The 17,045-nt window shown below is 32.6% G+C and overlaps 3 protein-coding genes across 3 annotated transcripts; 1 reads left to right on the forward strand and 2 right to left on the reverse strand.

Annotated features, from left to right (window-relative positions):
• The first annotated feature begins 8,802 nt into the window (after positions 1–8,802).
• Positions 8,803–13,246, forward strand: LOC107780886 (sulfite reductase 1 [ferredoxin], chloroplastic). The gene is given in 8 exon segments (NM_001325304.1): positions 8,803–9,088; positions 9,852–10,631; positions 10,717–11,013; positions 11,131–11,328; positions 11,992–12,126; positions 12,212–12,328; positions 12,453–12,611; positions 12,766–13,246. Coding segments are annotated over 8 exon segments (2,082 nt in total). The 5' UTR covers positions 8,803–8,902; the 3' UTR covers positions 12,976–13,246.
• A 623-nt stretch (positions 13,247–13,869) lies between these two features.
• On the reverse strand, positions 13,870–14,187 carry LOC107780888 (photosystem II 5 kDa protein, chloroplastic-like). The gene has a single exon (XM_075236428.1). It carries the CDS (start codon positions 14,185–14,187, stop codon positions 13,870–13,872), a length of 318 nt encoding a protein of 105 aa, XP_075092529.1.
• Positions 14,188–15,073: 886 nt separating this feature from the next.
• LOC107780887 (photosystem II 5 kDa protein, chloroplastic) lies at positions 15,074–15,391 on the reverse strand. Its single transcript, XM_016601499.2, has one exon. The coding sequence runs from the start codon at positions 15,389–15,391 to the stop codon at positions 15,074–15,076; it is 318 nt and encodes a 105-aa protein (XP_016456985.1).
• Positions 15,392–17,045: the final 1,654 nt, after the last annotated feature.

A 17,045-nucleotide genomic window follows, 5' to 3' on the forward strand; every position in this document is an offset into this window, starting at 1 on the left:
TATAGGTGACAAAATGTTTCAAATAAAATAATTATCCAGTCATATTATCCATCAAAACATGTGTTGGATAATGCACCATTTAAAAATGGGTCAAATATGGATAAAGAACCATATTATTCACTTAGAAAATGGTTAACCAAATGGATAATCAATGAATAACTAATGTGTTTAACTTTTACATTTGTAAAGCCTCAAATTGGAGTTCCTCAAGTTTGGAAGACTAGGAATTCTCTCATAAGTGATCATATTTTAAGAAGTCATAGATAATATGGATATCCATATTATCCGCCGGATAAATCCGTTTTTTATCCGTCTCAAATACGGGTCGGCTCGGTTAATTTATCTGTTTTTTAAATACCCGTTTTGACCCGCTCACATCCGAACCGACCCGCCCGTTTGCCACCCCTACTTTGTAGATATAAAAAAGGCAGTCCGGTACATTAAGCTTCTGTTATGCACGGGGTTCAGAAAAAGGTCTGACCATAAAGGTCTATTGTACACAACCTTATCCTGCATTTCTGCAAGAGGCTGTTTTCACGACTTAAACACATGATGTCATAATTTTATCAGTTACGCCGACGCTATCTCCAAATCTCCTCACTCTAGATCGCTGAACATTTTTTGGGCTCTTTTTTATGACGGTTGTTTTCAACTAAAGGTGTGTCTTGGACATTGGCCCTTTTATCACGCGAAAAGACCATAAGTTCTCCGCCTTTTGAATTTTTTTTACATGGAATCCAAATGAATGGCTTTGGTCCCCCGGTCCGCTTTTTGAACAATGGTCCCACTCTTTAGATTAATATTCGATCTTGTTTTGCTGATCTAAGTGATGTCGTCAAACTAAAAATAAATAAATAACTTAAATACTTACACTAATTTGTTCTCTCTTAGATAATATTTACATAAAGCTGAATAAAATGTCAAATAAAGAAAAGTAACTTGCAGATTATACCTTGGGGTTTTGTAAAAGACTTATTATTCGTAAGTATAACTTTTGCCATCCTTAAACACGATGAGATGAGGATGTACAAGATTCTTTGAAAAAAAATGGTGTAAATTTTTCGCATTTTTCTTTATTTTACGTCAAACACATTTATAGCATGATTGTTTGTTTGTTTTGATTTACTTTTTATTGCTATAGTAAACTAAGTATGTTATAAAGAACATATAGTTCTAAAGAAATTACACACTTATAATGAAATAATATTATAGAGAACGACTGTTATAAAAATATCTGAGTTTATTTGTTTTTTCTATACTCCTTTAGCATAGCCTAAGAGAAAAGGAATAAGGGTAAAACTTTTTGTTCATTTTCAACCAAAGAAACAAAATTAATTACTTAAATCACATTCAATTTTTCTAAATAATGAGAAGGAGAAAAAAGAGGCGGCTCTTACTAGTGTAATTAAATTGATATTTTATTGTTAACATTGCAGTTTTGCATCTGCATATTTCAAAAAGCACTTGTTAGATTCGTTTAATTCCAAGCACTTTTGTCCAGATTCAATGTATTTATCAGTCGATAGCCATAGTCCAAATTATTTGCTAAACATATATTTAAAAAATAAAAAAAGAACAAGAGTCCAATTTCAGTTTTTGCCCTTTGACTGTTTGCTACTCCACTCGCACTCATTACGCGCTCCCACGCTCCTTTTCAAATACAAGTATACAATCAACCGAAAAAACTACAGTATTTGTTAAACTAGATTTTCCTCTTCTTCTTTTTTTCATTAGTTAGTAACCAATGGCTTCCACTTTTAGATCAAAATTATTCCACCAATTTTATTTTATGTGAAGGTGCTTGCTTGCTTGAGTTGTACACAAAATTTAATGTTAATTAAATTTATATATATGTGTTAATGCTAGAGAAAAATACTAAAGCAACCATTAAGAAATTGTTTGATAGAGAAAAATTTAATGTTCAAAATAGTTTAATAAATCTAGGTTCTTAAAAGTTTTATATACATGAAATGACGTAAAATATTGTATTAGGTCCCAAAAAGAAAAAAAGGGAACAAAAAGGTGTTACTTTCACTTTTAAAAATACAATAATGTAAATCTTTATTGGAATGTTATACAATAGGAAAGCGATAATAGTTTAGGTTTTAAACGAGTTGTTAACATTTATCATATCTCGTAAAAGTGAATATACCGTATAAATATAACGAAATTAAGGAGTTATATTCCTTGATATAAGTTAAACTTGTCAAACAGGCCGGGCTGGCCCTATTCCAGACCGGCCCTGTTCGGTTTTAGATCAGACCGGTGTTAACGGGGCCAAATAGGGCGGGTTTGGACGTGAACCGATCTATGCCGGAGAAGATTTCACTACCACATAACTGAATCAGTCCAACCCGATAAGGTCTTGTCATTCTTGAACTGGTTAACCGGATCGGTTCAACGACTAGTTTAATTTTTTTTTTAATACACTTGACCGTTGGCAACGTCAGTTGCCATTTTGACCGTTGCCCAACGGCTAATTTACAAGAATAGCCCTTTTGGGCATTTTTTTTCAAAAATAACACTTTCATTATTTACTATTTTAGCTCTTTAAAAAACTATAAATAAACCTCCCCCCCCCCCCCCCCATTTCTTCATTCATCTTTCAACTATCAAACCCAAATTTTCAATCAGGTTAAATCATACCCCCGTGTTTCTAGAGTGAGCTCACATGTTTGGGAACACTTTGAGGTGATAGAAGAAAACGAAGAAGTTTGCAAAGTATAGTGCAAAAACTGTGGTCGAGTCTTTAATGTTCGTCGAAAGTGGGAGGGCACAACTGGGTTAAGGAGGCATATGAAGGATTGTCTTGAGCGTTCTCTAGAAATTCGTGTTTAAGTTGATTTGAGACAATTTGTGTTATTTTGAATTTATTAGACTTATTTAAGCTAAATTTAGTTTATTAGATAAGTTAATTTGAAGTATTATTATGCAATGAAAATATGAAATGAAAGCTTTTGAAGTTTGATCCATACATATTGGTCTTATTAAATAATTTTATGTAGTCACTTAATTTCAATTTTTAAATTTTAAAATTCAAATTTCAACACTCCAGAAGATGGCAAAGAAGTTAATATTGATTATGAAAAACTTACTAGGGCAATGCAAAACCTTTGCAGTTTGAAGATTATGATTAATAATTCAAATTTGAATTTACACTTTTTTCTTTAATTTAGTTGTTGTAAAATGTAAACTTTAATTTGCAAATTAAATTAAAAAAAGAACTTGCAAATTATAAGTTAACTTTTTTTTTTCATGTTCATTGTACTATCTTAAATTCGTAATGAAAATTTCAAATATAAGGCTTTTAAAGCCTTTGAAATTTTTTCAAACATTATTTTTATAAGTTAGTTTTTAGTATTTTATATTTTTACTTATCTTAATATAAATTACGATTGTTTTATAAAATACGGGAAAAAATAACTAAGCCCGGCTCATTAGACCCGGAACCATTCCGGTCTAATTTCCCGCTGGCTAAGCCCGGAACCAGTAAGACCGGTAAATTGTAACCGGTAACCGGACCGGTACTAAGACCGGCCTTTTTCCCTAGTCCGGCCGGCCCGACACGACCCCTTAACACCCTTACTATCTATATCTATATTATTATAAAAGCATGAATACAATGTCGGTTTGCAAAAATAACCTTATAACATTAAGCATAATAACTCACAATAAAAGGACATAATTGAAATTCTAGACATTAGCCTTGTAATCCTATTTGTTTTATGACATAATTCTTCATGGTAGGAATCCTGTTAGTATAATTACTTTCCACGTTAAAAATTTCTATTACTAATTGAATTTGAAAATATATTATATTATGCAAATCTATTTAGAAAAAGGGGAGTCTATATTATTACAAAAGCACATTTATCATATTGATAGAAAAATAATCCTAAATATTAAATAGAAGAACTCATAAGTAAAGGATATAATAAGATAACCTATTTTTTGGACTGCAAGACCTTCTATGTTATTTTTTTAATATTTAAGATTTTAAAATTAATAAATTTTTTGTCTATTAAATTCTTATTAAAAGTATGTAAAAATTAAATTAATTTTATAAGAATCCTCCATATTGATAGTACATTACCACTCCATAACATCCAATACCAAGAAAAAATAAAAGTACTATTAAATGGAATGCATAAAGCGTTGAAATTGAGAAAAAAATATATCTCAGTATTATATTTTTATATTATATTTGAACTGTTTTTCTACTCAAATAATAAATTTTTAATTGGTTTTTCGTGTAATATCAACAACTAAAAAAATATTTAAGAATATAAATGTGGGATAAAGAGAAAGAAAAATGGTTGGCAAAAGTCAATATCACTAATGATTCTACAAACATAAAGATCTAAAAGTGAAATTTCAGATCATCCTCTTACTCTTTGAAAATAAAATTTATGGTAGATAAATTATAATTAAGATTAAATCTTCAACTAATAGTAAGAATCTAATCAAAATAAAAAAAATATTTTTTATGTTAAGACCAAACAATAAAATCTTTCAATTAATTATTTAGTAAGAGAATCTAATTTAATTATTTATTAAATTCATCATATAAGAAAAAATATTTTTTAAATTAAAAAAAAGATCTTAAGGTATTTAAATTTATTCCATAAAAAAGCGTTATAGATTAAAAAGTTAGTATAGTATTGAGAATCAAACGGTCATACAATTGTCTATTGAAGCACAATCAAACTTAAATCTTGAACAAGAACAAGCTTTCAAGACTACATTATAAAGAATCGACTCTGATATAGCTGAGATTATCTTTTGTAGATGTCTCCGACAAAATAGAAATAATATTTCTATGTCATGCAGTACTTGCAAATGTCAATCAAAAGGCATAATACTGTTAACAATAATAACAAATGGTGTACCAGCAACGATTTTATTATGAGGCTACTCACTTTAGATTATCCAATATTCGGTGACTTCTTGCTTCGTGTCGGAAACGAAGGAGAACATTTAATAAAAGATGTTTCGAATTAATAGTGCATTTAATAAGGGAAATATTTCTATCATTATATTAAAACGCAATTTGTGGAAATTGCATGATAGAAATTAAAAGGCTATCTTAGCTAGCATAAATGAATATATTGATCAACTAAATAAAAGTTTGATTGCGAAATTTTATGGTAAAAATAAAATATTTTTCAGTTCTTGACTCAACAGAAGATGATACCATTAATTACTACCAAGAAAAATACTTAAATGCTTTAATACCAAATGACCTTCTACCACACAGGTTTGTTGTCAAGTTTATTAATTCTTACATATGTGAGTGTCACCATACATATAATATACTAAGTTAAAATTGATCTTCCATTGCATATATATATACCCGTCATGCTACTGAAAAACTTAGATCCGAAAGAATAACTTATGTAATAGCACGTAGATGGTATATAGAAGTTTTGACAATAATGTCATACATGGAAAATTATGATACTGGTCAATGTATTTTTAAGTATATTTTTATCCCTGAATTCAACTTTCGTCTTCCGAGACTAAAGAATATCCTTTTAAATTTATGTGAAAATAATTTTAGGTATGTTTATATTTTGCAATTATAATAAATAAAGCACAAGGACAAATATCCTAAATATTAGATATTTATTGCAATATATTTTCTTGCACGAACAACTATATGTTGCACTCTCAAGAGGAATATCAATACCGACAACAAGAGTTCTGGGGTTACGGGAGAGCAACCAAAGCATTAGAAAGAAATTAACATACACAAAAAAACATCATTTACAAAGAAGTGTTTGGTAAGATACCATCACATCAAATGCTTTTAAATTATAATACGTAACTATCTAACTAACATGCCTAAATTGATCATTTGTGTAAGTTCTAATAATATCATTTCATTTTTGAATTCATGTATTATGCTAATGTAATAATATTTTCTCGTATTTTAGATGATTTAAATGTTTAAACCATTACATGTTATTATTAACGTGCAACGCACATTCATAGATACTAGTAAGTTAAAATATCATAACTTAATATAAGGTGAAATACGACAACGCTCACTTCGTATATTTAAGTTGAATCATTGATAGTTACAGCTTGTTTGGACGGTTGTTACATGTCGTTTCATAATGTATCGTATTATATTGTATTGAACTGTACTGTATCGTTTAATAAATACAATGTTTAGATAGATTGTATTGTTTGCCATTGTTTCATTATATCATGTACCAGTAATATGAAGAATAAATTTGCAATATTATAAAGAAAAATTATACGGGGTAAATTTATACTATAAAAAGGTAGGGTAAATGATAAAATAAAATAATTTAGAGGGTGTTTGGCTAAGCTTATACGCTGGTCAAACTGGCTTATAAACACTTTTTAACTTATCTACGCGTTTGGCAAAATTAAAAGTGCTTATAAGCCAAAAATAAGCCAAAAGTCATAAGTTGGTCCCTCCCAACTTATCAAATTTCAGCTTATAAACACTTTAGGTTTGACCAAAATATTTACTATTCTATCTCTAAAATACTTATTTTTAAAACAAAACTCTTCGTATACCCAGTTCTTCAGCTGATTATTATTAATTTCAGCATTTTTATTCAAACACGTAACTGCTTATTTTTAAATCAGTTTCAACACTTAAAAGTGCTTTTCAGCACCTAATGCTTATCAGCTACTCTAAATTAGCTAAGCCAAACAGGCTTTTAATAATAGTGAAGGGTGAGATGAGAGAAAAAGACAAGATAACGATGCAACCCACACCAAATCGGTCGTTACATAAAGTACCACATTAATTTCGTCGTTACGTAACGACGAATTTAACGATACGATACAATAAAATTTAAATAACAATCAAAATCATATTTAAATTAACAATACGATACAATAGAAAACGACAATCCAAACAAGCTGTTAAAAGAAAAGACGGGTCATTGATAAATAATCGATTCCCACACTATAATCTTAGCAAATGCAAGGCCTCCATTTTTCTCGATCCTAAAGTCATTATAACGAACATCTGGTTTAGGCGTATACTTTAAATTTAAATAAATAACTGCATATCAAAATGAAGTGCAAACCGTAACAACGTATGATCTTGTAATAGCCAGTGGCGGACGTTGCATTGCAGCTATGAGTTCGATTGAATTCATAACTTTCGATGCGGAGTATAAGTTTATGTATAAAAATTTATTAAATTATAAAAAATATTTAAATATGAGCCTACAACTTTTAAAATATAACGAGTCTAATGCTAAGATTAACCTCAAATATTGAATGAAAAATTACCAGTTATGTCCATTTATAAGTAGCTCATTAAAAAAATTGATCAATTCATAAAATATTACTAATATTAGCCAATTAGCTATTTGTAGCAAAAAAAAAATTAATTTTTTGCTTTCTTTTGAGTGAGTGTATTAGAATAGATTGGGTACATCTTAAGGAGCTTAAATCTTAGTTTTGGGATGATTTGGTAAAGTTTTGAGGTGGTTTGAAATTCGAAGTAAAAAATGAACATGAAAAAAATAATATGTGTATCACACTGTGCATCATTTGTGTATCGTATATGTATCATATTTGTATTAATATGTATATCCATGTATACGTGTGCGTGAGATCATGCGTGATACATGTATCGCAGAAGAATTTTTAATCTCGATTTAATTACGAATTTTAATACAAAACCAGTCCAAATCACCTCCAATCTTCCTCAAATTTTGTATATTGACTTATCTGTATGTTTTCAATGAATTTCAACTATACCCGTTGAAAAAGTTTCATTTTTGCTTAGATTTTTGGAATATTATATATATATATATATATATATATATATATATATATATATATATATATATATATATATATATATATATATATATATATTTGTATTTCATCACCCTATTGTTACCTCATTCATGAAATTTCCTTTCCGTCTTGCATCTAATATTGTTAATCACGCTTGAAAATAAGGAAAGTGATTTTTGCATGTGATTCTTTGAGAGAAAGAACCTTATTTATTTAGTTTTTCAATTTTTATATGTACTTGATTAGTTTTGGTAAGTCTATGACTAATGACTAGATGTTGGTAAGTTGACACTTATTTGAAATATTTGTGTAAGTTTTCCATATTGAATTCGCCTGTGCTAATAGCCAAACTCACAATTAAGATATTTGGTTTATATATCTATGAGTTACTTTCAAATATCTACTACATATAAGCCAAGTTTCATTAAATAATTTAAAGACAAATTAGCACAATCATTTAAGATGCAATCACAAAATCACCAAGTTAAATATGACAACTAAGATAAATATTTTAATTGTTGACGAGTCGAGACTCGAGCACAATTTTTTTTATTTATAAAATCACATTATTCCATACTATAAAAGCTTATCAATTCATGTCAATATTAAAAAATAAAAAACGTACAAATTATCTTTGTACTATTTAAAATGCTCAATCTTAATTTTATTACATTTTTAAGTTCATTTATAATCTTGTCATTATCAAATCTTGTTATTAGTATTTTTTTTTCAAGATGTGCAGTTTAGCTGAATTTATTTTATTAGTGTGTAATTTTTGTGGGTAGGTATATGTGAAATATGATTTATATGCATTCTAAGTTGAGATAAATAACGGTTTGGGATGTAAGTGCAACTGTAGGTCGCATTAATTGAGACCAATTATCGGCGCGTGAAGAGGCAAAAGATACTGTCTCGTGCTAGGCACGTGACGAAGCACTAAAGAAAGCCATCAATCCTCCGCCCTCCTTCTTCACCACCCAAATATTCCCTTTCACCCACTCCCTCAAATATATCTGTAATACACTCTCTCCGCCATTTTCACAAATTTCTCTGTTCGTAAAAACCCTAGCTTTATTTATCTATTTGTTATTCGCTAGGGGTAAGGATGACGATGTCGTTTGGAGCAGCGATTAACATCGCCGTCGCCGATGACCCGAACCCCAAGCTCCAAATTCACAACTTCTCCGGGTTAAAAAGCACCTCCAATTCGCTGTTGCTTAGCAGGCGTCTTCACGTTTTTCAGTCCTTTTCCCCGTCGAATCCTAGTTCTATTGTCCGCGCCGTATCTACGGTATAAAAAAAGCTTACTTTTGTCCATTTTAATTTACTTTTCCTGATGCTTTAATTTAATTTTTAATGAAATGTTTTTTGTTGCCTATTGATTGAAGTGTCGATGTGTTTTTTTGGTGAATTTGTTTCGATTTTCGTATTCCATGCATTTTTTGAGTTTTTTTCTTTTTTAAAATCCAAGGTAATTTGACTATTGTCCTTGTCCCCTTAAATTTTTTAAATTTCAAGCAATTTCCGCCACCTTTTGTCAATTTTACTTTTAACCTTTTAGAAAATCATTTTGGTTCCTTTTTTTTTTTTGCAGCTCTATGTACGAACTGATTGAATTGCTGTGATTTGTTTTTCATGTTTCTTTTGTATATGCCATGATTTTTTTATTTTTTTATTTTTAACTAAGGTAGTTTGACAGTTTTCTGAGCTGGAATATAATTACATTGCTTTTTGCTAGTAAATTATACATATTCAAAAACTTTTTTTTTAAAATAAAAAGTAAAGTCTACATATTTTTTGCTAGTAAAGGCTCGACTTTTAATCATTCAAAAGGTAAAAAGTCTGGATATTCAAATTATTTCGTTTTGCCTTTTGCTTATTTTTAATTTTTTGTTTATTGATTGTGTCATAAGAAGGAAAAACCACAACTTTGTAAACCACTACTGCAATTTATGTTTCATAAGCCTAATGCTGGAGAAATTCTGTCATTTTTCATTTTACTGTGTGCATGGTTAATCTTTGTAAAGCCTAACACATCCGTTGATCTTTTGCAGCCAGCAAAGCCAGCTGCAGTGGAGCCCAAGCGTAGTAAGGTTGAAATATTCAAAGAACAGAGTAACTTCATAAGGTATCCTCTTAATGAGGAGATTCTAAATGATGCCCCCAACATCAATGAGGCTGCAACACAATTGATCAAGTTCCATGGAAGCTATATGCAATACGACAGAGATGAGCGTGGGGGAAGATCATACTCATTCATGCTTCGGACAAAGAACCCTGGTGGGGAGGTACCAAACAGACTCTACTTGGTCATGGATGATCTTGCTGACCAATTTGGGATTGGGACACTTCGTTTGACAACAAGACAGACCTTTCAGCTGCATGGGGTCTTGAAAAAAAATCTCAAGACAGTAATGAGTACAATCATCAAAAACATGGGTTCAACTCTTGGTGCATGTGGTGACCTCAATAGGAACGTTCTTGCTCCAGCTGCCCCATTTGCTAAAAAAGATTATATGTTTGCTAAACAAACAGCTGATAACATTGCAGCACTTTTAACTCCCCAGTCTGGATTTTACTATGACGTTTGGGTGGATGGGGAGAAAGTTATGACAGCAGAACCTCCTGAAGTTGTGAAAGCTCGAAATGATAACTCCCATGGAACAAACTTCCCTGACTCACCTGAACCCATTTATGGAACTCAGTTCTTGCCAAGGAAGTTCAAAATTGCAGTTACCGTGCCAACTGATAACTCGGTGGACATTTTCACAAATGATATAGGTGTTGTTGTTGTATCTAATGAGGATGGAGAGCCTCAGGGATTCAACATATATGTAAGAAGACAATCTAGGCTCTTTCTTCTTTCTCCCTTTGCTTGTTCTGGGGACTAATGTAAGTTATCCTTGACGTCTTTTGCAGGTTGGTGGTGGTATGGGGCGAACTCATAGGATGGAAACCACTTTTCCTCGATTGGCAGAGCCATTAGGTTATGTGCCTAAAGAGGATATACTCTATGCTGTTAAAGCCATTGTTGTTACTCAAAGAGAAAACGGCAGAAGAGATGATCGCAGATACAGCAGATTGAAATATTTACTCAGCTCATGGGGAATCGAGAAGTTTCGATCTGTCACTGAACAGTATTATGGAAAGAAGTTTCAACCTTGCCGTGAATTGCCTGAGTGGGAATTCAAGAGTTATTTGGGATGGCACGAAGCGGTAAGTCTGCAGTAGAAACTCATCAAACTTTCATTTCTGGCAATTAGTTCCATACTAGTGGTTATTGTGGTGTTTACCCTTGATATATCTGCTGTGTTCTTCAAATACTTTTGTCAGGGAGATGGTAGCTTGTTTTGTGGTCTACATGTTGACAATGGTCGTGTAAAAGGAGCGATGAAGAAGGCACTCAGGGAAGTTATTGAGAAGTATAATCTGAATGTGCGTCTCACACCAAACCAGAATATTATATTGTGCAATATTCGACAAGCGTGGAAGCGCCCCATCACCACAGTTCTTGCACAGGGTGGTTTGCTGGTAAGGAAGTATTCAGTTGATCCATATATGCTTTCCATGAATGAATTATTAGATTCTCAATAAGTAGACAGGTTTTGCATAGCAGTGTCTTTGAAGGTATGCATGATTATGGAATGCCATAATACACAAAATGGTTGTACGTCTAATTAAAAAAGTGCTTATGGAATGCAATATCTGAAATAGGTATAAACCTGTTAAAAGTGCTGGAGTTCCAATAAATCCTAGGAGTTGTCTGATAGTCTCCTCCCCCCAATTTTTGCATTTCACTTTTTACTACTACTTCCGACCCAAAAGAATGGTTGGGGTTCGGAGGACGAGTGTCAACTGAATGTTATTACTTTACGGTACACATACTACTGAAATTTTGCAAAGTTTGTACTTGCGGGTTTGTTACTCGCATATATTTACCTATACAGGAGTTTCGAAAATTTGAGCTGCTGTTTCTTAATGTGAATGAAGTGGCATATATGTTTTATTAGGAGGGCTAGGTGAACCAGGGAGCTGATGCGAATTTCCTCTAGTTTTCCTTAATAAAAACTTCTAGAATACAGAAAATAGAGAGTTGCTCACTTTTCCTGATGGTCCTATGCACTGAAGTTTTTGTTTTTGGCATTTCATTATGGTCTTCTTCTTGGGTAATCTTTATTATTTTTTCTTGAAAAGCAACCTAGGTATGTGGATCCACTCAATCTAACAGCAATGGCCTGCCCGGCTTTTCCTCTTTGTCCTCTTGCAATAACTGAAGCTGAGCGTGGAATACCTGACATCCTCAAGCGTGTTCGAGCTATTTTTGAAAGGGTATGAAGTATTGCCCTTTCTAAATTATTAGTTGTACAATCGGTTGCTGGTGTATATTGAATGAGATTGACCTTCGTGGTTCCAGGTTGGTCTGAAGTACAGTGAATCTGTTGTCATAAGGATAACAGGATGTCCTAATGGGTGTGCTCGACCATACATGGCTGAACTTGGCTTGGTTGGAGATGGTCCAAACAGCTATCAGGTAGTTGAAATTCAAACTTCGTTGAGATCTATTGTGTTGTTGCTGTAGTTTAGCATCTATGGTTATGGTGACCTAGATTGTCTAAACCCGAGCGCTAATGAAACTTATAATGTGTTTGTTTTAGATCTGGCTCGGTGGAACTCCCAATCAAACTTCATTGGCAAAAACTTTCAAGGATAAGCTTAAGGTTCAGGATCTTGAAAAAGTTCTGGAGCCTTTATTTTTCCATTGGAGAAGAAAGCGACAATCTAAAGAATCATTTGGCGACTTCACAAACCGCATGGTAAGGAACACTTCTTTTAGTAGATAACATTGTATTTGTTAAAAGGTAATCTGATTGAAACAGAAAACATCATTTTTCTTTCATTCTATATTCTTTGAATGGGGAATCTGAATCATATAATATTCTTATCTTATGGATTATAATTTTATTCCAGGGATTTGAGAAACTTGGGGAGTTTGTTGAAAAATGGGAAGGCATCCCTGAGTCATCATCTCGATATAACTTGAAGCTATTTGCTGATAGAGAGACTTACGAAGCCATGGATGCACTTGCAAGCATCCAAGATAAAAATGCCCATCAATTAGCAATTGAAGTGGTGCGCAATTATGTTGCTTCCCAGCAAAATGGGAAAAGTATGGACTGACCATGTCTTTCCTGTTGCAAAATAGCAAGATTGAGCAAGGAGGTATAACTGGTGCCCATGTCTTTAGCCTGTTATCTATTGGTAACAGTTGAAACAAGTGGAGAATTTTGACGTATATTCTGCAAGCTTTGTAGTACTTCACTTGTAGACCAACAGTACCCTGCAGTTTCTTTTCCTTGTTCATTTTTCGTTTCTATTTGAAGAGTAAACAAGATCTTACAATGGTCTGTTTTTTCTCTTGATTTTTTTAGAGGATTGTCTTTTAAACCTCCTGTACATGTCCAAATTTGCTGTGTTTTTAAAGGTGTTGTTTCGAGTTAGTCTGTCTGCTCCTTGATTTATTCATGTTTGCTGTTTACATTAGGACCTTTTTGATGTGTCAAAACTGTTCTTCCCTGCCCCTGCTTTGGGGAATAAAGCACATAGGATTAGGATTTCCACTTAGTTTACTGATGCTGCCAGAGGGCCAGAGCAGTATTTCACCTCCCCACTCCCATACCACCTACCTCGTCCATTGTACTTTGCTTTGACACAATGGAATTGCTCTGAATGTATCAATTTTCATATGGTATATGCTTGTTTTTTTGAGATAGTTAGCTGGTTGTAAACGTAATGAATAGCTCTTTGTAACACATTACACTAGATTGAGCTCTTTTCTACAGATTTTGACATCATAGCACCTCTCATAAGAAAGAAAAAGACCAACTAAAGTGGTGGTGTTCGATTCTACTTTCTACTTTGACATGTACAGATTGCCAAGCACTTTTGTGGTCATGATGTGAACCTTGAAATTGGAAATTTCACATTTACATGATTGAAGCAATAGTGAAATAGTCACTCTTATTATTTATTTGTACTGCTAAGTTCTGCATACATCATAGCACATGAAAATTCTTACTTGTGGCATATTCTAGCTGTGGGCATTGTGACACAAATTGGGGCATACTTCTTCTTTGCCTCTGGTGTACCGCGCTTCGGCTCCTCCTCTGCCATGGCAATTCTTGCAAATGAACTTGCAGCAGCAGAAGCTAGCAACGCAAAAGCCAATTCTCTCCTGCCACTGCTAATCTCTTCCTTTCTGTTTATCTCAGTCTTCTCAATCTTAGAGGCTTTAACCATCACAATCTTTCCCCGAGTGGTCGCCGGAGGCGGGTTGGATATGGTGGTGGCTAAGTTGCCAAGGAATGAGGATGAACTTGGTAGAGAAGCCATTGTTGGAAGGTTTTAATTTTCTTTCAGAGATCCAAAGTTTGTCTTTTGGTTAAGATTTAAATGTGACGAGGGGTAATGCTATGAGGGTATCATCCAATTGGATCCAAAACCTTATCCACAAAATTTGTGGTGTCAAATGAACTTATGTTGCTTTGGTTCTTTGTTTTCTCCAGATGACTCTAGAGAATTAAATTGATAAAAATGTGGTCCTCTTCACCATTCAGTTGTTCATGATTGCATATTTGAGTGTGAATTGTCTCATTTTTTGCCAGTAGCATACTCAACTCGAGGTATTTTCCTAATAGGTAATATATTGACTGACTTGCTACTATCCAATTTCACACAGGACAAAGTTCAAACATCAATTTAACTCTAAAAAACGGATAACAATTAAGGTGGAGAGAGTGTATAGTTTGAGTAAATTGATTAGTTAAAAATATATCTTGCATAAGAAGTGTGGTCATCTTGTAAATCTTGCAAGACTAGTTAAATTAATGGCATACGCTAAAATGGAAAAGTCTATAATAAAACGGATTAGCCACGGATTTCAATCCATAATATCCTTGTACTTAAGGATTTAGCGACATAACTTTTTTTGGGTGCTAATAGGATCTAAATTCAATTCATAGCTTTTGTTTATTGTAATGATGTATTATGGCAAAAGATTAAAAAAGAACATCTGGTATGTTATTCAATTTGTCCAATTAATTAATGCCTGATCCTACGGATTTACCTTGTTACCTTATAAGTAACGTAATTTTGCAAATATTTTCTATGATCCGTGAAAAGTAAAATATTAAATCACATGAAAGAACAGGTTTTTACATCCATAATGTATTACAAAAGAACATGCATATTGTAATTTATAAACTTCCCTCTAACTTTATCAGTAGCGGCAAATTCTTGCAGTTGGATTTGTAACACAAACTGAAGAGTACTTCTTCTTGGCCTCCGCCGTTCCCCTCTTCGGCTCTTCCTCGTCGGCCATCGCCACCTTGGCGACGGAGCAAGCGGCGGCTGCCCCCACGGCGAAGAACAACTCCCTCCTCCCGCTTTTGTTGCTCTCTTCCTTCTTGTTCATCACTACATTATTTTCTGAGCTGGCCTTCACCATGACAACCCCGCCGCGGGTGGCGGCGGTGGCTTTGGCCCGGGCTACGACGGAGCCGCCCAAGAAAGAAGATGTCATTGTGATGGAAGCCATTGGAAAGGTTTATAGATTTCTTGTATGTGTGTTTGAGTAAGAACTTTGAACAAGAAATGTTTTATTTTTGTTAGTTAGAATGTTATATGTACAAGTGGAAAAGCAACAAAAAGAGCAAGAGAGATAGTGAATGTTCATTGGGTTGTCATCTATTTGCTTATCCAGATAAAAAATTTTAAGCCAATGGATATTTGTGACATTGGAATAGTCATTATCTTGGCAAGAGAATTTGTGGCTATAGAGCTTTAATAGTGAGCCCCATGCATCTTATGAATATAAATTAGGGGAAAATGACATTGTATATAGTGACTCTCAAAATAATAATCGATATATTTATATATATATATATATACTTTTGCAGCTATAAGATGTAAATACTTTTTTTTTTTCCGATCACCGGCTTCTTCTGGGACCACGTACCGTAAAGAAAATTATTACTAGATGAAACAACAGATTATGTGGAAAATATTTTGAGTTTAATAATGTCTTAGCCATTAGATATGTACGTGCATGGACCACCAAGAAGTACGATACGGTGGATTAGATTCCTCTAACCTAGGGTGGCTCAAAAAAAATGGTGGTCTAAAGCCACTATTTAATCAGGTGCCTTTCAGGAAAAAAAATTATCTATATATTTTAATTAAAATCTATTTTTCTAGCTTGTTAAGATGTAAAGTTGTTAATAATTTATTTTATAAATCATTTGATCTCTCCTAAGATATTGTTGATCTCAGGGGCGGAGCTACGTACTAAATTTAGGTGCTTCAGCACCCATTAAACTTTACATAGAATATGTATAATTATATAAGAAATTTGAGGCATCTGATATAAAAGGAAAAGAAAGCACCTACCAACCAAAAAATTAAGTAGTTACTACACATTAAGAAAAATTAAGCACTCACGAACATAAAATCCTAGATCCGCCACTGGTTGATCTTAGATAATAGAACCAGATTCAAGAATTTAATAACTTGATATCGAAATAATTTTCGATGCTCTAATATACTTGTTGTAAAGTTTGAAACTTGAAGGAAAAAGAGGAACAAAAAAAAAAAGAATGCACAATATGGTTTTATTCAACACTACTCTTCAACTATTGTTTTTTATAGAAAAAAATAACACTCTTTTCTTTGAGAACAATATAACTTATCGAAACTTAATTTTTTTTTTGAGAAACCAAGAAAGAGAATATAAGAATGTAGTACCCGTTTTCTGATGAGAATGATAAAAAATAAGACTTGAACTATTGAAGATAACAACAAATGGATTCTAAATGTTTATTACACGTTTTTAGTGAGAAATGTAAAAGGAGAAAAATAATATAGGTACATCACTAATGATGTCAATCGTAAAATTTAAATAATAAAATTTTTTATATTCATGACAAGGGTTTAGGGGGAGTGATTCTCTTTTTTCAATTTGTGCTCAAACGGTTACATCAATACTAAATTAAAAGTTATCTTTACCTTTTATAAAATATTTTACTTTCTTATTTTAAAGTAACTATTATATTAGACCTTATCTTTAAAGATTGTTGTGAGATGTATATGACCCAACTTACCTTAAATTAGATATATTGGGTTCGAGCCATGTGGTTAAAAAACTACTCCTCTTAAAATATATTTTCTCTTTTATTAGGCCTTATGCGATACGA

This window comes from Nicotiana tabacum, chromosome 18 (genome assembly GCF_000715075.1).
Source record: "Nicotiana tabacum cultivar K326 chromosome 18, ASM71507v2, whole genome shotgun sequence".
Classification (NCBI taxonomy): domain Eukaryota; kingdom Viridiplantae; phylum Streptophyta; class Magnoliopsida; order Solanales; family Solanaceae; genus Nicotiana; species Nicotiana tabacum.